This window comes from Erythrolamprus reginae, chromosome 8 (assembly GCF_031021105.1).
Source record: "Erythrolamprus reginae isolate rEryReg1 chromosome 8, rEryReg1.hap1, whole genome shotgun sequence".
Lineage (NCBI taxonomy): Eukaryota > Metazoa > Chordata > Lepidosauria > Squamata > Dipsadidae > Erythrolamprus > Erythrolamprus reginae.
Window position 1 is genome coordinate 45,810,232 of NC_091957.1, and position 15,066 is coordinate 45,825,297.

The 15,066-nt window shown below is 41.3% G+C and overlaps 1 protein-coding gene across 3 annotated transcripts in view; it reads left to right on the forward strand.

The window, feature by feature from the left end:
• ENOX2 (ecto-NOX disulfide-thiol exchanger 2) overlaps positions 1–15,066 on the forward strand; it is a 53,426-nt gene that overhangs the window by 35,242 nt on the left and 3,118 nt on the right. For 2 of the 3 annotated variants that reach the window (XM_070758321.1, XM_070758323.1), the window contains 7 exons: positions 1,084–1,190; positions 6,028–6,139; positions 7,011–7,186; positions 8,635–8,742; positions 9,759–9,818; positions 11,178–11,286; positions 13,463–13,548. In XM_070758321.1, coding sequence (XP_070614422.1) covers positions 1,084–1,190; positions 6,028–6,139; positions 7,011–7,186; positions 8,635–8,742; positions 9,759–9,818; positions 11,178–11,286; positions 13,463–13,548 — 758 coding nt within the window. The remainder of the gene's footprint in view (positions 1–1,083; positions 1,191–6,027; positions 6,140–7,010; positions 7,187–8,634; positions 8,743–9,758; positions 9,819–11,177; positions 11,287–13,462; positions 13,549–15,066) is intronic. The other variant, XM_070758322.1, reaches the window with a different exon arrangement.

A 15,066-nucleotide genomic window follows, 5' to 3' on the forward strand; every position in this document is an offset into this window, starting at 1 on the left:
CCTCTTTCTCCTTCTCCCTCTTCCACCCTCCTTCTCTTCTTCCATTCCTTCTTTTCTTCCTCCTCCCTCTCTTCTTTTCCTTCTCTTCCTCCTCCTTCTCTCCTTCCATTCCTTCTCCTCTTCCTCCCCCTTTTTTCTTTCCCCCCTCTTTCTCTTCTTCCATTCCTTCTCCACTTCCTCCTGCCCCCTTTCTTCTCTTCCCCCTCTTTCTCTTCTTCCATTCCTTCTCCTCTTCCTCCCCCTTTCTTCTCTTCCCCCTCTTTCTCTTCTTCCATTCCTTCTCCTTTTCATCCTTCTTCCCCTCTTCCCATTCCTCCTCCATAACCCTTTTTTTTTTGGCATCTCCTTGATTTGACGGAACCCCTTCAAATCAAAACCCTACAGGTGCCCTGTGCTGCTTTACCTGCTGGCAACGCTACCTCTGCAACACCATATATATATACAGTGTTCCCTCGATTTCCGCTGGGGATGCGTTCCAAGACCGCCCACGAAAGTCGAATTTCCGCGAAGTAGAGATGCGGAAGTAAATACACCATTTTTGGCTATGGACAGTATCACAAGCCTTCCCTTAACACTTTAAACCCCTAAATTGCAATTTCCCATTCCCTTAACAACCATTTACTCACCGTTATTACTGGTACTCACCATTGAATAAGACACTTAGTGATCCTGATATTGATAAACATAATTATTTATTAACAATAATTATTTTTTTTGCTATTTATTTGCAAAAATTATTAGTTTGGCGATGACATATGATGCCATCGGGTGGGAAAAACCGTGGTATAGGGAAAAAACCGCTAAGTATTTTTTAATTAATATTTTTTGAAAAACCGTGGTATAGGCTATTCGCGAAGTTCGAACCCGCGAAAATCGAGGGAACACTGTATATATACATATATTTCTCCGCCCCTCCCGGGGACTCCACCTTCTCTTAACAACATCATTTTTAAAAATTAAAAAAAAAGAGTTGCGCTTTCTTACTCCTTTACTCCTTTTTCTTGCCCCTTCCACCCCACCCCCACCCCCACCCCTTTGGATGATATTGGGGCCCGGTTTTGCCTGCTGATTTTGAACCTGCAGTCGAGCAGATTGTGGCCGTGTACCATTCTGCCTGCAAACAAAAGGCCTGGGACCATTTCACGAAAGCGCAGCGTAAGAACATCAGCGTATGGTGCAAGCAAGCAGAGGTGGGTACCTTCCAGGACGTTTTTCCTAGTTCCAGTAGCACTTCCAGGTTGACTTATAAAGGACGGACCTATTAAGCCCCAGACCTGCAAGGTAAGTGGCAGTGCGTACATGCCAAAGCGTTTAGACTTATATACCGCTTTGTAAGTTTATTTATTCAATTTATTTATTGCATAAAGCGCTGGTGAGACCACATTTGGAATACCGTGTCCAGTTCTGGAGACCTCACCTACAAAAAGATATTGACAAAATGGAACGGGTCCAAAGACGGGCTACAAGAATGGTGGAAGGTCTTAAGCATAAAACGTATCAGGAAAGACTTAATGAACTCAATCTGTATAGTCTGGAGGACAGAAGGGAAAGGGGGGACATGATCGAAACATTTAAATATGTGAAAGGGTTAAATAAGGTTCAGGAGGGAAGTGTTTTTAATAGGAAAGTGAACACAAGAACAAGGGGACACAATCTGAAGTTAGTTGGGGGAAAGATCAGAAGCAACATGAGAAAATATTATTTTACTGAAAGAGTAGTAGATCCTTGGAACAAACTTCCAGCAGACGTGGTTGGGCTTCTCAGCGGCCTCCCGAACGCCGAACCCGGAAGTTCGGGTTTGGCGTTCGGGTTCAGGAGGATGCTGAGAAGCCCCCCGGCTGTTTTAAAAGGGGACAGCCGGGTGGCGGGCTTCTCAGTGGCCTCCCGAACCCGAACTTTTGCCGAACGTCCGGGTTCGGCGTTCGGGAGGCCGCCGAGAAGCCCCGCCGCCTGGCTGTCACCTTTTAAAACAGCCGGGGGGCTTCTCCGCGGCCTCCCAAACGCCAAACCTGGAAGTTCGAGTTTGGCGTTCGGGTTCAGGAGGACGCTGAGAAGCCCCCCAGCTGTTTCAAAAAGCGGGGGCTTCTCGGCGGCGGCGGGTTCGTAAAAAGGAAAAAGTTCGTAAGAAGAGTCAAAAAATTTCTGAACCCCGGGTTCGTATCTCGGGTTGTTCGTAAGACGAGAGGTTCATATCACGAGGTACCACTGTATGTTGACAAATCTAATAATTAAAATCTAAGATAACAATTACACATTTAAAAAATCTAAAAGCAAGGAACCCCAATATAAAAACATACGTACAGTCATATCATGCACTAGAACTACATAGGCAGGGAGAGATGTTTCAGTTCCCCCATGCTTGACGACAGAGGTGGGTTTTAAGGAGTTTACGAAAGGCAAGGAGGGTGGGGGCAATTCTAATCTCCGGGGGAGTTGGTTCCAGAGGGCCGGGGCCGCCACAGAGAAGGCTCTTCCCCTGGCCCCCGCCAAACGACATTGTTTTGTTGACGGGACCCGGAGAAGGCCCACTCTCTGGGACCTAACTGGTCACTGGGATTCATGCGGCAGAAGGCGGTCTCATAGATACCCTGGTCCGGTGCCATGAAGGGCTTTATAGGTGATAACCAACACTTTGAATTGTGACCGGAAAGAGTGTTGGTGTGACATGGGCATTTTTGGGAAAGCCCATGATTGCTCTCGCAGCTGCATTCTGCACGATCTGAAGTTTCCGAACACTTTTCAAAGGTAGCCCCATGTAGATAGGTTCCCAGTGGTACGGCTCTCTGGACCACATCGGTATGAACCCACCACTGTCTACCAGGCTTTAGAAAGACTTGTGCGCATGCGCGAGGGGGCAGCCCAACAGACAGATGGACATGCCATCATCTGAATGCAACCACTAGGGTTGTAAATGACCCGGTTAAGTATGTCGTGCAAGCCCTTTATTTGGTCAGTTTTGCTAAAAGTAGCACCTCTGACAGCCTGGTTGACAAGAGGCCTTATCATTGAACCTCTGAAGTATCAATAACTGTAGAGCTGATTGCTGGGAGGGGGAAAAAATTCTCACAGTCTTTCAAACAATCACAAATAGAACAAAGACGTTGTTTGCAGTCAACAGAAAGGTCAGGTAAGTTGTCCGACAGGTAACCTGTCTTTCAAACCGAGGCTTGAACTCATTGTTTTTAATTTCAGTAAAGACTCGGTGGGAACCGAAACTGAGTGAGATGGATCCAGCCTAGAAGGGAATTAATATTCTGATAGCTGCAACGTTTTCATATCTTCTTTTTTTTTCTTGTTTTAAACAAAAATATTTGGGTCTTAACAAGCGAAACCGATTCTCCCCCTCCCTCACCCGATGGACATTTTAATGCCTTTTAAAAGAAAATAAAAATAAAAAACATGATGGAACTTAGGCTGGAAGGTTTGAATCAGTAACAGTGGCTGCTCGGCTGGATGTTTTGAAAAAGAGATACCTTTGGGATGAAAAAAACAGTGTGGAAAAACAGTACAGCAGATAAGAAGGGGTTGATCTCTTGGGATAGCATTTCCCCAGCAGTAGTGCTGTTGTTGTTGTTATTATTATTATTAATTCAATTCAATTCAATTTATTAGATTTGTATGCCGCCCCTCTCCGCAGACTCGGGGTGGCTCACAGCAATAATAAAAAACAATATACATAAAAAACAGTATATAGAGCGCTGGTGAGACCACATTTGGAATACTGTGTTCAGTTCTGGAGACCTCACCTACAAAAAGATATTGACAAAATTGAACAGGTCCAAAGATGGGCTACAAGAATGGTGGAAGGTCTTAAGCATAAAACGTATCAGGAAAGACTTCATGAACTCAATCTGTATAGTCTGGAGGACAGAAGGAAAAGGGGGGACATGATCGAAACATTTAAATATGTCAAAGGGGTTAAATAAGGTTCAGGAGGGAAGTGTTTTTAATAGGAAAGTGAACACAAGAACAAGGGGACACAATCTGAAGTTAGTTGGGGGAAAGATCAAAAGCAACGTGAGAAAATATTATTTCACTGAAAGAGTAGTAGATCCTTGGAACAAACTTACAGCAGACGTGGTTGGTAAATCCACAGTAACTGAATTTAAACATGCCTGGGATAAACATATATCCATTGTAAGATAAAATACAGGAAATAGTATAAAGGCAGACTAGATGGACCATGAGGTTTTTTTCTGCCGTCAGTCTTCTATGTTTCTATAAAATAATAATAATAAAAGTAATATTATTATTAATTATTATTATTATTATTACTATTATTTAAATCAATCCTTCATGCCAAGCAACTTTCTAGGGCAGTGGTTCTCAACTTGGGGATCGACCGTTTCACAGGGGTCGCCTAAGACCCTCGGCAAAGACAAATTCCCCATGGTGTTATACCTTCCTATAATTTTATTGTAAGGCTGTCTGTGAAAAGGTGTTCACCTATTGGAGTAAATATATCTTGTTCTGCGATAAAGTTTATTTGTTTGTTGGGTTTGTTGCATTTATATGTCGCTCACTCTGAAACGGACTCTGAGCGGCTAACAGTAGAAATTAATACAACAATAAAAACAGCTAAAATCTAATAATAAAAAACAACTGTTCAATAAAACAGTAATGACATTAAAAAAAACCATACATACTGGCAATCAACCTAATTAAAGGCCTGCCGGAAACGCCAGGTTTTTAATGGCTTTCCAGAAGACTGATAGGGTGGAGATAGGGTGGATCTCTGGGGGCAGTTGGTTCCAAAGAGTTGGAGCTACCACAAAGAAGGCCCTTCCCCGAGGTCCCTCCAACCAACATTGTTTGCCCGACTGGCCCTGGAGAAGGCCGACTGTGGGCCCTTACTGGTTGCAGCAAGGTATGAGAGAGGAGGCAGTCCTGTAAATAGTCTGGCCCTGAGCCATTTAGAGCTTTAAAGGTGATAACCAATACTTTGAATCGCGTTTGGAGACCGACTGGCAACCAATGCATCTCGCGTAAAGATGGAGCAATACGGGCATACCTTGGTATATCCATTATTGCAGACACCACTGCATTCTGCACCAGCTGAAGTCTCCAAACACTCTTCAAGGGTAGCCCCATGTAGAACACATTGCAATACCCATGTTTGTGAAGATAACCTCTTAACACCACCTTCCTTAACCTGGGGCCTTCGATATGTATGGAACCACATCTTCCATCATTCCCAGCCAGAATGGGGAAGGCATTAGATTCCCAACATGTGAAAAGAAGCCCAGTGGTGACGAGGGAGGGCTATCAAATCTAATAAATAATAATAATAATAATAATAATAATTATTATTATTATTATTATTATTATTATGTCAATACAACTCAGCAAACGAGATCACTATGCTGGATTTCGTATTTCATCACCAGTCGGGCGCTTCCCAAGCACCTAGGACTGCGTGATGTAGCGGCAAATTATGTTTGCCGATCCCAGTAAAGCGGCCTTTTGCAATTGACAGATGGAGATTTTGTCAATTCCGATGGTTTTCAAATGTCCGCTGAGATCCTTTGGTACTGCGCCTAGCGTGCCAAGGACCACTGGGACCACTTTCACGGACTTATGCCAGAGTCGTTGCAGCTCGATTTTTAGATCTTCGTATTTCACTAATTTCTCTAGCTGCTTCTCCTCAATTCTGCTGTCTCCAGGCATTATTATTATTATTATTATTATTATTATTATTATTATCGAATAAAAATTAAGAGCAGTTTTCACAAAGGCCAGACAACACGGTAGAAGAAACGGAAAAAACAAAGCGTTTTGAGTTTTTGCCAAAGTGACTTTGATTTTGGAAGAGGCAGAGATAAATAGTTTTTTATTGAAAGATATATGGAATATCTGGAATGAGTCAAAGTGGTTTGATTGACTTGATGACCTGCAAGGTCCCTTTCAACTCAAACAAATAAATAAATATGCTCTTTTTCATGATGGACAAAGCCCAACTACAGCACTGTGGACTATGGCTTGTAATGAGCATTTTTTTTACCAAAAAAATTTCCTTTTGAATCCTAGGAAGTTCGTAACCTTCACAATGATGAACTGATGGACATTCGCAGAGAGGAGGCAATGGAGATGTCTGATGATGAAACAGAGTCGCCTGAGATCAAAGGAACTGAAGAGTCAGGTATCCATGGAACGTGTACAGCAGAAGTCTTCAAACTTGGCAACTTAGCTGGCTGGAGGATTCCGGGAGTTGAAAGTCCACAAGTATTAAAGTTGCCATGTTTGAAGAATTCTGGCTTACAGTATAAAAACAAAAGATGGGCTACTCCTATTAGCCAAAATTCAGCTATGTGCGTTTCCCCAAAGGTGTGGCCTGTTGCCCCCAACAATCTAGGTTCTAATTTTACCCACCTGGGAAAGATGGAAGTCTGGCTGGGGAATTCTGGGAGTTGAAGTCCAGATATCTTCAAGTGGCCAAGGTTGGGAAACACTGATCTAAACAAATACTCGCTCAGGGTGGAATGTGGGACAGTGTTCCCTCTAATTTTTTGGGGGGGTGGGCGGAAAAGTATAGTGTCTGAGCGGCAGTCCTTTCGGGACTGGGCGGCACAGAAATAATAAACAAACAAACAAACAAACAAATAAAAAACCCACCCTGTTTTGCCTCAGAGAATTTCAAAATAAAATACTGTACTGTGTGTCTATAACAGTGAGCTCATAATAGGGCAACTCTATCAATATCAAAATGCCACTTAAATAGTTGAGCTAGTTTCAAACTAGATTTTGATTTTCTTTCTCTCTTCCTTACTCCCATTCTTTTTCTTTCTCTTTTCCTTCCTCTCTTTTTTCTATCTGTTTCTCTCTCTTCCTCTCTCTCTCCTTCCCTCTCACTCTTTCCCTCTCAGCTTCTGGGCAGGTTTGGAAAACTCTGAGTTGATGATGATTTTTAAGTGAGCGATTGCTCACTGCTCAGCTTAGAGGGAACTATGATGTGGGATAAGGCAAACTAGCTCTCACCTCGGTTTTCTGCCTTCCTACTTTCCCGGTTTTAGTTTCGCAAACAGAAGCGCTGAAGGAAGAAAACAACAGCTTACGGTGCCAGCTGGACGCCTACCGAAACGAAGTCGAGCTCTTGAAGCAGGAGCAGGGCCGAGCGGAGCGAGAAGACGACCCCAGCAAGGACCAGCAGCTGCAAATTCTCCAGCAGACTTTGCAAGGGATGCAGCAGGTAGGGGAGGCTCTCTTTGCTTGTGTGATGCTCAAGTGGTTCCTCTCTGTCCTGTTCTTGGAGCACAAGCTTATTTATTATTATTATTTATTATTTATTCATTAATTGGTGGATGGATGGATGGATAGATAGATGGGTGAATGGATGGGTTGGTAGGTAGGTGGGTGGGTGGATGGTTGGATGGATAGATAAGTGGATGGGTGGGTAGGTAGATAGGTATTATTATTATTATTATTATTATTATTATTATTATTATTATTATTATTAATTAGATTTGTATGCCGCCCCTCTCTGTAGACTCGGGGCGGCTCACAGCAATGATAAAAACAATATACAATGACAAATCTAATAGTTAGAATCTAAAATAACAATAATACATTTAAAAAGTCTAAAAAACAAGATAGATAGATGGGTGAATGGATGGGTTGGTAGGTAGGTGGATGGGTGGATGGTTGGATGGATAGATAAGTGGATGGATGGGTAGGTAGATAGGTATTATTATTATTATTATTATTATTATTATTATTATTAATAATTAGATTTGTATGTCGCCCCTCTCTGTAGACTCGGGGCGGCTCACAGCAGTGATAAAAACAATATAAAATGACAAATCTAATAGTTAGAATCTAAAATAACAATAATACATTTAAAAAGTCTAAAAAACAAGAAACCCCAATATATAAAAAACATATATACAGTCATATCATACACAAAAAAACCTACATAGGCAGGGGGAGATGTTTCAGTTCCCCCATGCTTGACGACAGAGGTGGGTTTTAAGGAGTTTACGAAAGGCAAGGAGGGTGGGGGCAGTTCTAATCTCTGGAGGGAGCTGACTCCAGAGGGTCGGAGCCGCCACAGAGAAGGCTCTTCCTCTGGGTCCCACCAAATGACATTGTTTAGTTGACGGGACCCGGAGGAGATCAACTCTCGGGGACCTAACCGGTCACTGGGATAGATAGATTAGACGGACGGACGGAGAGATAGGTGGAGAGATAGGTGGATGAGTGGGTGGGTTGGTAGGTGGGTGGGTGGATGGATAGATGGATGGATAGATGGGTGGGTGGGTAGATAGGTAGGATAGATAGATTAGATAGATAGATAGATAGATAGATAGATAGATAGATAGATAGATAGATAGATAGATAGATAGATAGATAGATAGAGTTAGTTAGTTAGTTAGTTAGTTAGTTAGTTAGTTAGTTAGTTAGTTAGTTAGTTAGTTAGATAGATAGATAGATAGATAGATAGATAGATAGATAGATAGATAGATAGATAGATAGATTTCCAGCTCTATTTCCCTAACCAGAGTAAATTGCAGGGATCAGCTGCGTATGTGTTTTAATATTTTCAGGGAGGGCTTATTTTGTGGGGATGTCTTATTTTTTGGGGAAACGCAGTACCACAAGTAGCACATTACTACACTATATTTTCTTCCTCCCTTCCAGCATCTTCATAAACTGCAGGAGGACTGTGAAAGAAGAGAAGCTGAATTGGAAAAAGTGAAGGAAGAAAAATTGCAGCTTGACAAATTGCTTGAGAGGCTGAAGGAAAAGGTACAAATTGTTCTTAGGTAATGATGATTTTGCGGTGCTGTTTCTCAGCGGTGGCAATTTTAAAATAAGCAGGCTTCTACTGCCAGAATTCCCCAGCTAGCCATTACAATCTTATAGGCTACATTTTCCTCTTTAAAAAAAAAGAAGAAAAAAAAAAGCTTTATTTATTCAATTTTTCAAAGAAAGAAAGAAAGAGAGAGAGAGAGAGAGAAAAAAAGAAAGGAAAAAAGGAAGGAAAGAGAGAGTGAAAGGGAGGAAGGAAGGAAAGGAAAGAATGGAAGGAAAGAAGCAGAGAAAGAAAAAAGAAAGAAATGAAAGAAAGAAAAAAAAGAAAGAAAGAAAAAGAGAAAGAAAGAAAGAAAAAGAAAGAAAGAGGAAAAAGGGAAGGAAAGACAGAAAGGGAGGGAGGGAAGAAAGAGTGGAAGGAAGGAAGGAGGGAAAGAGAAAGAAAGAAAAGAAACAAAATCAATCAATCTGCATACCAACAGGTCTAGATTCTATGCCAAGAAAATTTTCAGTTTGGATAAATGCAGAAATTTCATATGTTTGATTATTTGAGTATAGCAACACTTAGGTGCCGGTCAATTGATGTTTTGTATTTCCACTGGAGAATTTGGCTATACTCCATCTAAAGAAATAAATCTTAAGTTTTTTGCCTTAGAGCAATGTTGCTTTTTATCGCGGCTTGCCTTTTTATACAATGCTTCTCCGCTGTCTATCTCAACAAGGAACTCTGGATGGCAAACAGAATTCAAATAAAATGAAAACAAATACAAACATTACAAAAATGAAAATCCAAAGCCACAAAGTGACTGCTAGTACAATTAAGAAGCGGGTCCCTGCATAAATGCACTTTGGGGAAAAATAGCTGCTTAGTTTTCTTGAATTAATAAGTTAACGTACTGGTAAATTCCTTATTAAACTTGGAAGCAAAGCTAAAGCTATTTGAATCATCAGGAAGGCAGAAGGATCTTGCAGAAAGAATTATAACTTTTCCTTTTTCCAACTGAATGCAGCAAGAACTCGCAGCTGGATCTGATAGAGAGAAAGACTCAACGGAAGCTAAAGATAAAATAGTAAGTTTTCTCCTGAACATTATCCATGATAGCACTTACCATACTTATTTATTTATTTATTTATTTATTGGATTTGTATGCCGCCCCTCTCCAGAGACTCGGGGCGGCTAACAGCGACAATAAAACAGTGTACAATAGTAATTTGGTATTGATGATTAAAAATCTATTAATATAAAAACCAAACATACATACATACATACCATGCATAGAATTGTAAAGGCCTAGGGGGAAAGAAATACTTGCTCTTTGCATTGGGATTCCATTGCACCTGATATATTTATTTGTTATTCTTTGTGACACAGAATGAGAATTTCAACTGGGAGTGAAATATGAAGTTGCTTCTTCCTCCAACCTGCTTTTTAAGTGATGCCATTAAAGTTAATGTGAAGTTAGTTGGGGGAATGATCAAAGGCAACATGAGAAAATATTATTTTACTGAAAGAGTAGTAGATCCTTGGAACAAACTTCCAGCGGACGTGGTTGGTAAATCTACAGTAACTGAATTTAAACATGCCTGGGATAAACATATATCCATTGTAAGATAAAATACAGGAAATAGTATAAGGGCAGACTAGATGGACCATGAGGTCTTTTTCTGCCGTCAGTCTTCTATGTTTCTATGTTTCTATGTTAATTGCCTGTGGCCGTATAGTTATTCCAATTAAAACATCAGCATGTTGTTAAGAGACAAATCTTGGACAATATACTGATTACTCTTAATTCTATAGGGTCCTTGCTGCTCTCTGAGCTTGATTGTTTGCTTGCAGACATTTCATTACCTAACTAGGTAATATCATCAAGGGTTAATGAGAATGGAGTTTGCTCCCTGTTTTTATATAGTAGCTTGCCCTGGGTTCCTTCAATGGGATACTTTTTTCTGTTTCGTGGTTTGTCTGGTGTTTCATTTTTACATTTTAGTCCTTTTATCTCATCGTTTTTCCTAATAATTCTGGTTAGAACTTCTAGCGTCAGAATAAAAAGTAAGGGTGAAAGTGGACAGCCTTGTCTTGTGCCTTTTTGGATATATATTTTAGTTGTTACATCTCCATTGAGAATAATATATGCAGATTGGTGGGTGTATATGGCTTTAATTGCATTTATAAAATTTTGGCCAAACTCCATATATTCTAGTTGTTTAATCATGAAGTTCCAAGATACATTGTCGAAGGCCTTCTGGGCATCTAAAAAAATTAAGGCCACTTGTTTATCACTATGAATTTCATAGTATTCAAGAATGTCTAGTATCATTCTTATATTGTTCCTTAGTTGTCTCCCTGGTTTGTCTGGTGTTAATCCCTGCTTATCTTAATGTTGACTGTTGAGAGAATTTCTTTTGTTGGTCCCCTTCATTCTTTTTAGGACAGTGACTTGCCAAGCATTGGCTCAAAGAGTCCAGAGAAGGAAAGACTGCTTGAGAAAGGACTTCACTGCAACCCTTTAAGATTGGAGAGGGAAGCTTTACTAGTGGGTAAGGATTTCTAAGCTGCAGGATTCTTGAGGTTTAGGTTTAAGTTAAGACCATCAGAAGCTGCCTTGCGTAAGGCACCATTTAGTTAGCTCCGAAAGGGCCACGCATTGTCTACGAGAGACCTCTCAGGTTTCTTCTGGGCCACTCCTCTTTGGGTCTGAATCCGATCAAACATATTTTTAAGGCAAAGCCTGTGGAACCACGGCTAGAATACTGCATCCAGTTTTGGTCACCACATTATAAGAAAGATGTTGAGATACTAGATTCTGTTCTGCCGGCGTGTTCCAACCGCCCGTAATTACAGGGTAATTAGTCCAGAAAGACACACACCACACGATAGAAGGAAAACCAAAAGTCTTTATCAACAGAAAAACAGAAACAGCTCCCTTTTTAAATGTCAAAGGGATTTTCTGGTACACACAAGGCACAGATTAAATGCAATCCAATTTCTCACCCAATAACTGGGAAATTGAGTCCAATTCTAAAGTCCAGAAAGTCCACACACAGTCTTGAACAGGGAACTTGATGAAATTATGAATCGGATAAACTTCCACAAGGCTAAACCAGCACGCTGTTCTTTTTATCTGTAGCACTAATTACAGCAGCCCCACCAAACCACAAGTGGCCTCACTTATCTCCTGTAATAATCCTTTAGTTGTTCTCTCCTATGCATCACTCTACACATGCATGGATCTGTCATAGGTTCTTGTTCAGAATCCAGGGATGATAAGGATGATTGATCTCCTCCTGGGCTGTCTGCCAAACTCCCCCCTTCCCTGCTACTCACGCTTCCTTCGTCAGAGGAGCCTTCGTCAGGAGATTCTATTGGGAGCAAAACAGACCTGTGGCATGTGGATGTTTCCCCCACATCCACCTCAACATTCCTTGGGGCAGGAGCTGGGCCAGAGCCAACCACAACAGATTCTAGAAAGTATGCAGAGAAGAGCAACAAAGATGATTAGGGGACTGGAGGCTAAAACATATGCTGAACGATTGCAGGAACTGGGTGTGGCTTATCTAATGAAGAGAAGGACCAGGGGAGACATGATAGCAGCACTCCAATATTTGGGAGGCTGCCACAGAGAGGAAGGGGTCAAGCTATTTTCCAAGGCACCTGAAGGCCAGACAAGGAATAATGGATAGAAACTGAAGGAGAGATTCAATGTGGAAACAAGGATAATTTTTCTGACAGTGAGGACAATCAACCCATGGAGCAGAAGTTGCGGGAGCTTCATCACTGGAGGCTTCCAAGAAGAGACTGGACTTCCATCTGCCATCTGGTGTAGGGTCTCCTGCTTGGGCAGGGGGTTGGACTAGATGACCCACAAGATCCCTTCCAACTCTGTTAATGATTGGTTTTTAAATATATGGGGTTTTAGAATATAACTTAAGTTAGATTTTTATATGTTTTTAGTATTGAGAGTTTTAGAGTATTTTAATACTAGATTTGTTCAGGTTTTGTATTTATTTTATTTATTTATTCATTTGTCCAACACACAAATACATAGGAAGAAAAATAGGCATGTAGTAATATATATAGGGGTAAAGTGAACTTAGAGGAGAGGATATATGAAAGAAAGAAAATATATATGATAAGTGAGAGAAAGGAAAGACAATTGGACAGGGGACGAAAGGCACACCAGTGCACTTATGTACGCCCCTTACTGGCCTCTTCGGAACCTGGAGAGGTCAATCATGGAGAGTCTAAGGGAGAAATGTTGGGGGTTAGGGGTTGACACAATTGAGTCCGGCAATGAGTTCCACGCTTCGATAACTCGATTGTTGAAATCATATTTTTTACAGTCAAGTTTGGAGCGGTTCATATTAAGTTTGAATCTGTTGCGTACTCTTGTGTTGTATATATTTGTATACCGTGAGCCGCCCTGAGTCCCAGGAGAAAGGTGGCATAGAAAATCTGATCAATCAATCAATCAATCAATCAATCACCCGAACCCCATTTGATTCCACCTATATAGAGCAAGACAGGTTGTTCCTGTTTCAGCCCTGGCCCCGATCATCTTAAAACAGCTATTCTGTGCACAGGATGGTTTATGACCACAGCCTTTCCTACTTTGCATTCCAAAATACGGAGTGACTCTTGTAAGAAATTAAAAGTGTGTTCTGTGCTGGCATCTTTGTATTATTTTGAAAGTAACACCCTCCCCAATTCTTTTAGGGATCATCTCAACTTTTCTGCACGTTCATCCTTTTGGGGCAAGCATCGAATACATCTGTTCCTACCTCCAGCGCCTGGATAGTAAGGTAGGTAACATTAAAATGTAAACACCTTCACTTTATTTTCCATAAATATCGTATATACCTTACTTGCAGCATTGGAAGATCAAAATCATCTACTCCAAAACAAAACTAGTATATACCCTCAAAGTAATAAGACGGGATTTAATACACCAACTACATTCTCTAATTCTATGTCGTACTGAGCCGTAGCACCAGCCAAGTTGCTGGTCCTTCTTTTCCTATTTCCTATACTCCCTCCCTTTATTCTACCTTCCTTCAATATCTTTTTCTCTTTCTATTGTCTTTTCTTTTCTCTCTCTCCTTTTCTTTACTTCTTTTCTTATTATTCTGTATTTTCTAAGTATTTTGTGTTGTTTACGGTATAGACTTCGAATGTTATGATTTACAACCTAATTACTATGGGCTTATTTTGTCTTACCCTTTCTGTTCTGCCTGACTGGCTCAGGCAATGCGTAACAGTCCAAGGAAAAGAAATCAAACACACACGTGCTCTGCTAATCAGTAAACTTGTATTAAATAAACAAAAAAGGGTTACTAAAAACAGTTCGCAGTGTCCGAAAACAATGCAAGGCTTACTTCAGCTGCATACAAAAACACAGGAAAAACCAAACAAAGACAACCTGGAATGAGCAAAGACGTTTCAGGAGTCCTTTTGAATCTTTGGAGCACACAGCAAGTCCCAGAGTTTTCACCTCCCACTTGTCTGAAAAAGCTGGGTTGAAAACTCCAACAGCACGGAACAGAAACTTCAGAGCAGGAACCACAAAATAACACAGATAAACAGCCACAGTTTGCCTTGGGCCTCTGTTCCTTTTTATCTCTTTAGCCCTCATTAAGAGAACCACACCCAGCCCTCAGTATAAGAACCACACCCAGCCCAGGTGCTCCTATAATGACTTGTAATACTCCTTGAAGCGATCCCTTCTTTGCATAGCTCTTCGGCTACGCAGATCAATATATTGATCTGCAGAAGAACCCAGGGACGAAAGACTGTCTGAGGGACTGCATGCCAAATCCCCTGGGCTATCTGCTGAATCCTGCGTCCCAGTGGCCTCGTCCTCCTGGCTGTCTGCCACGTCTTCCTGGCTGTCTGCCACGTCTTCCTGGCTGTCAGCCAGGCTTTCACATTCACTTTGTGCCGCGTCTCTCCCATCTGTGGGAGCAACGGCTGGCCCAGGCCCAAGCACAACACTTTCTTTTTCTATTTTTGTAAAACTCAATAAAGATCATTAAAATAAAAAATAAAAAAAATAAAATGTAAACACCTGGGTGTTCTTGGTCCACTTTAAATGCATCTCAAGCTTTTGCTACCCAAACAGCCTTTACTGCTTTTAGACAGCTTCTTTTCCATTGAGTGGTTCATCTTGAGCCAAGGGCAGGTAGTCCTTGACGTATGGCCACAGTTGAGCCCAAAATTTATGTTGCTAAGAGAGACAGTTGTTAAGCGAGAGCTGCCCCATTTTGTGACATTTCTTGCCACAGTTGTTAAGTGAATCACTGCAGTGGTTGAGTTAGTAGCAC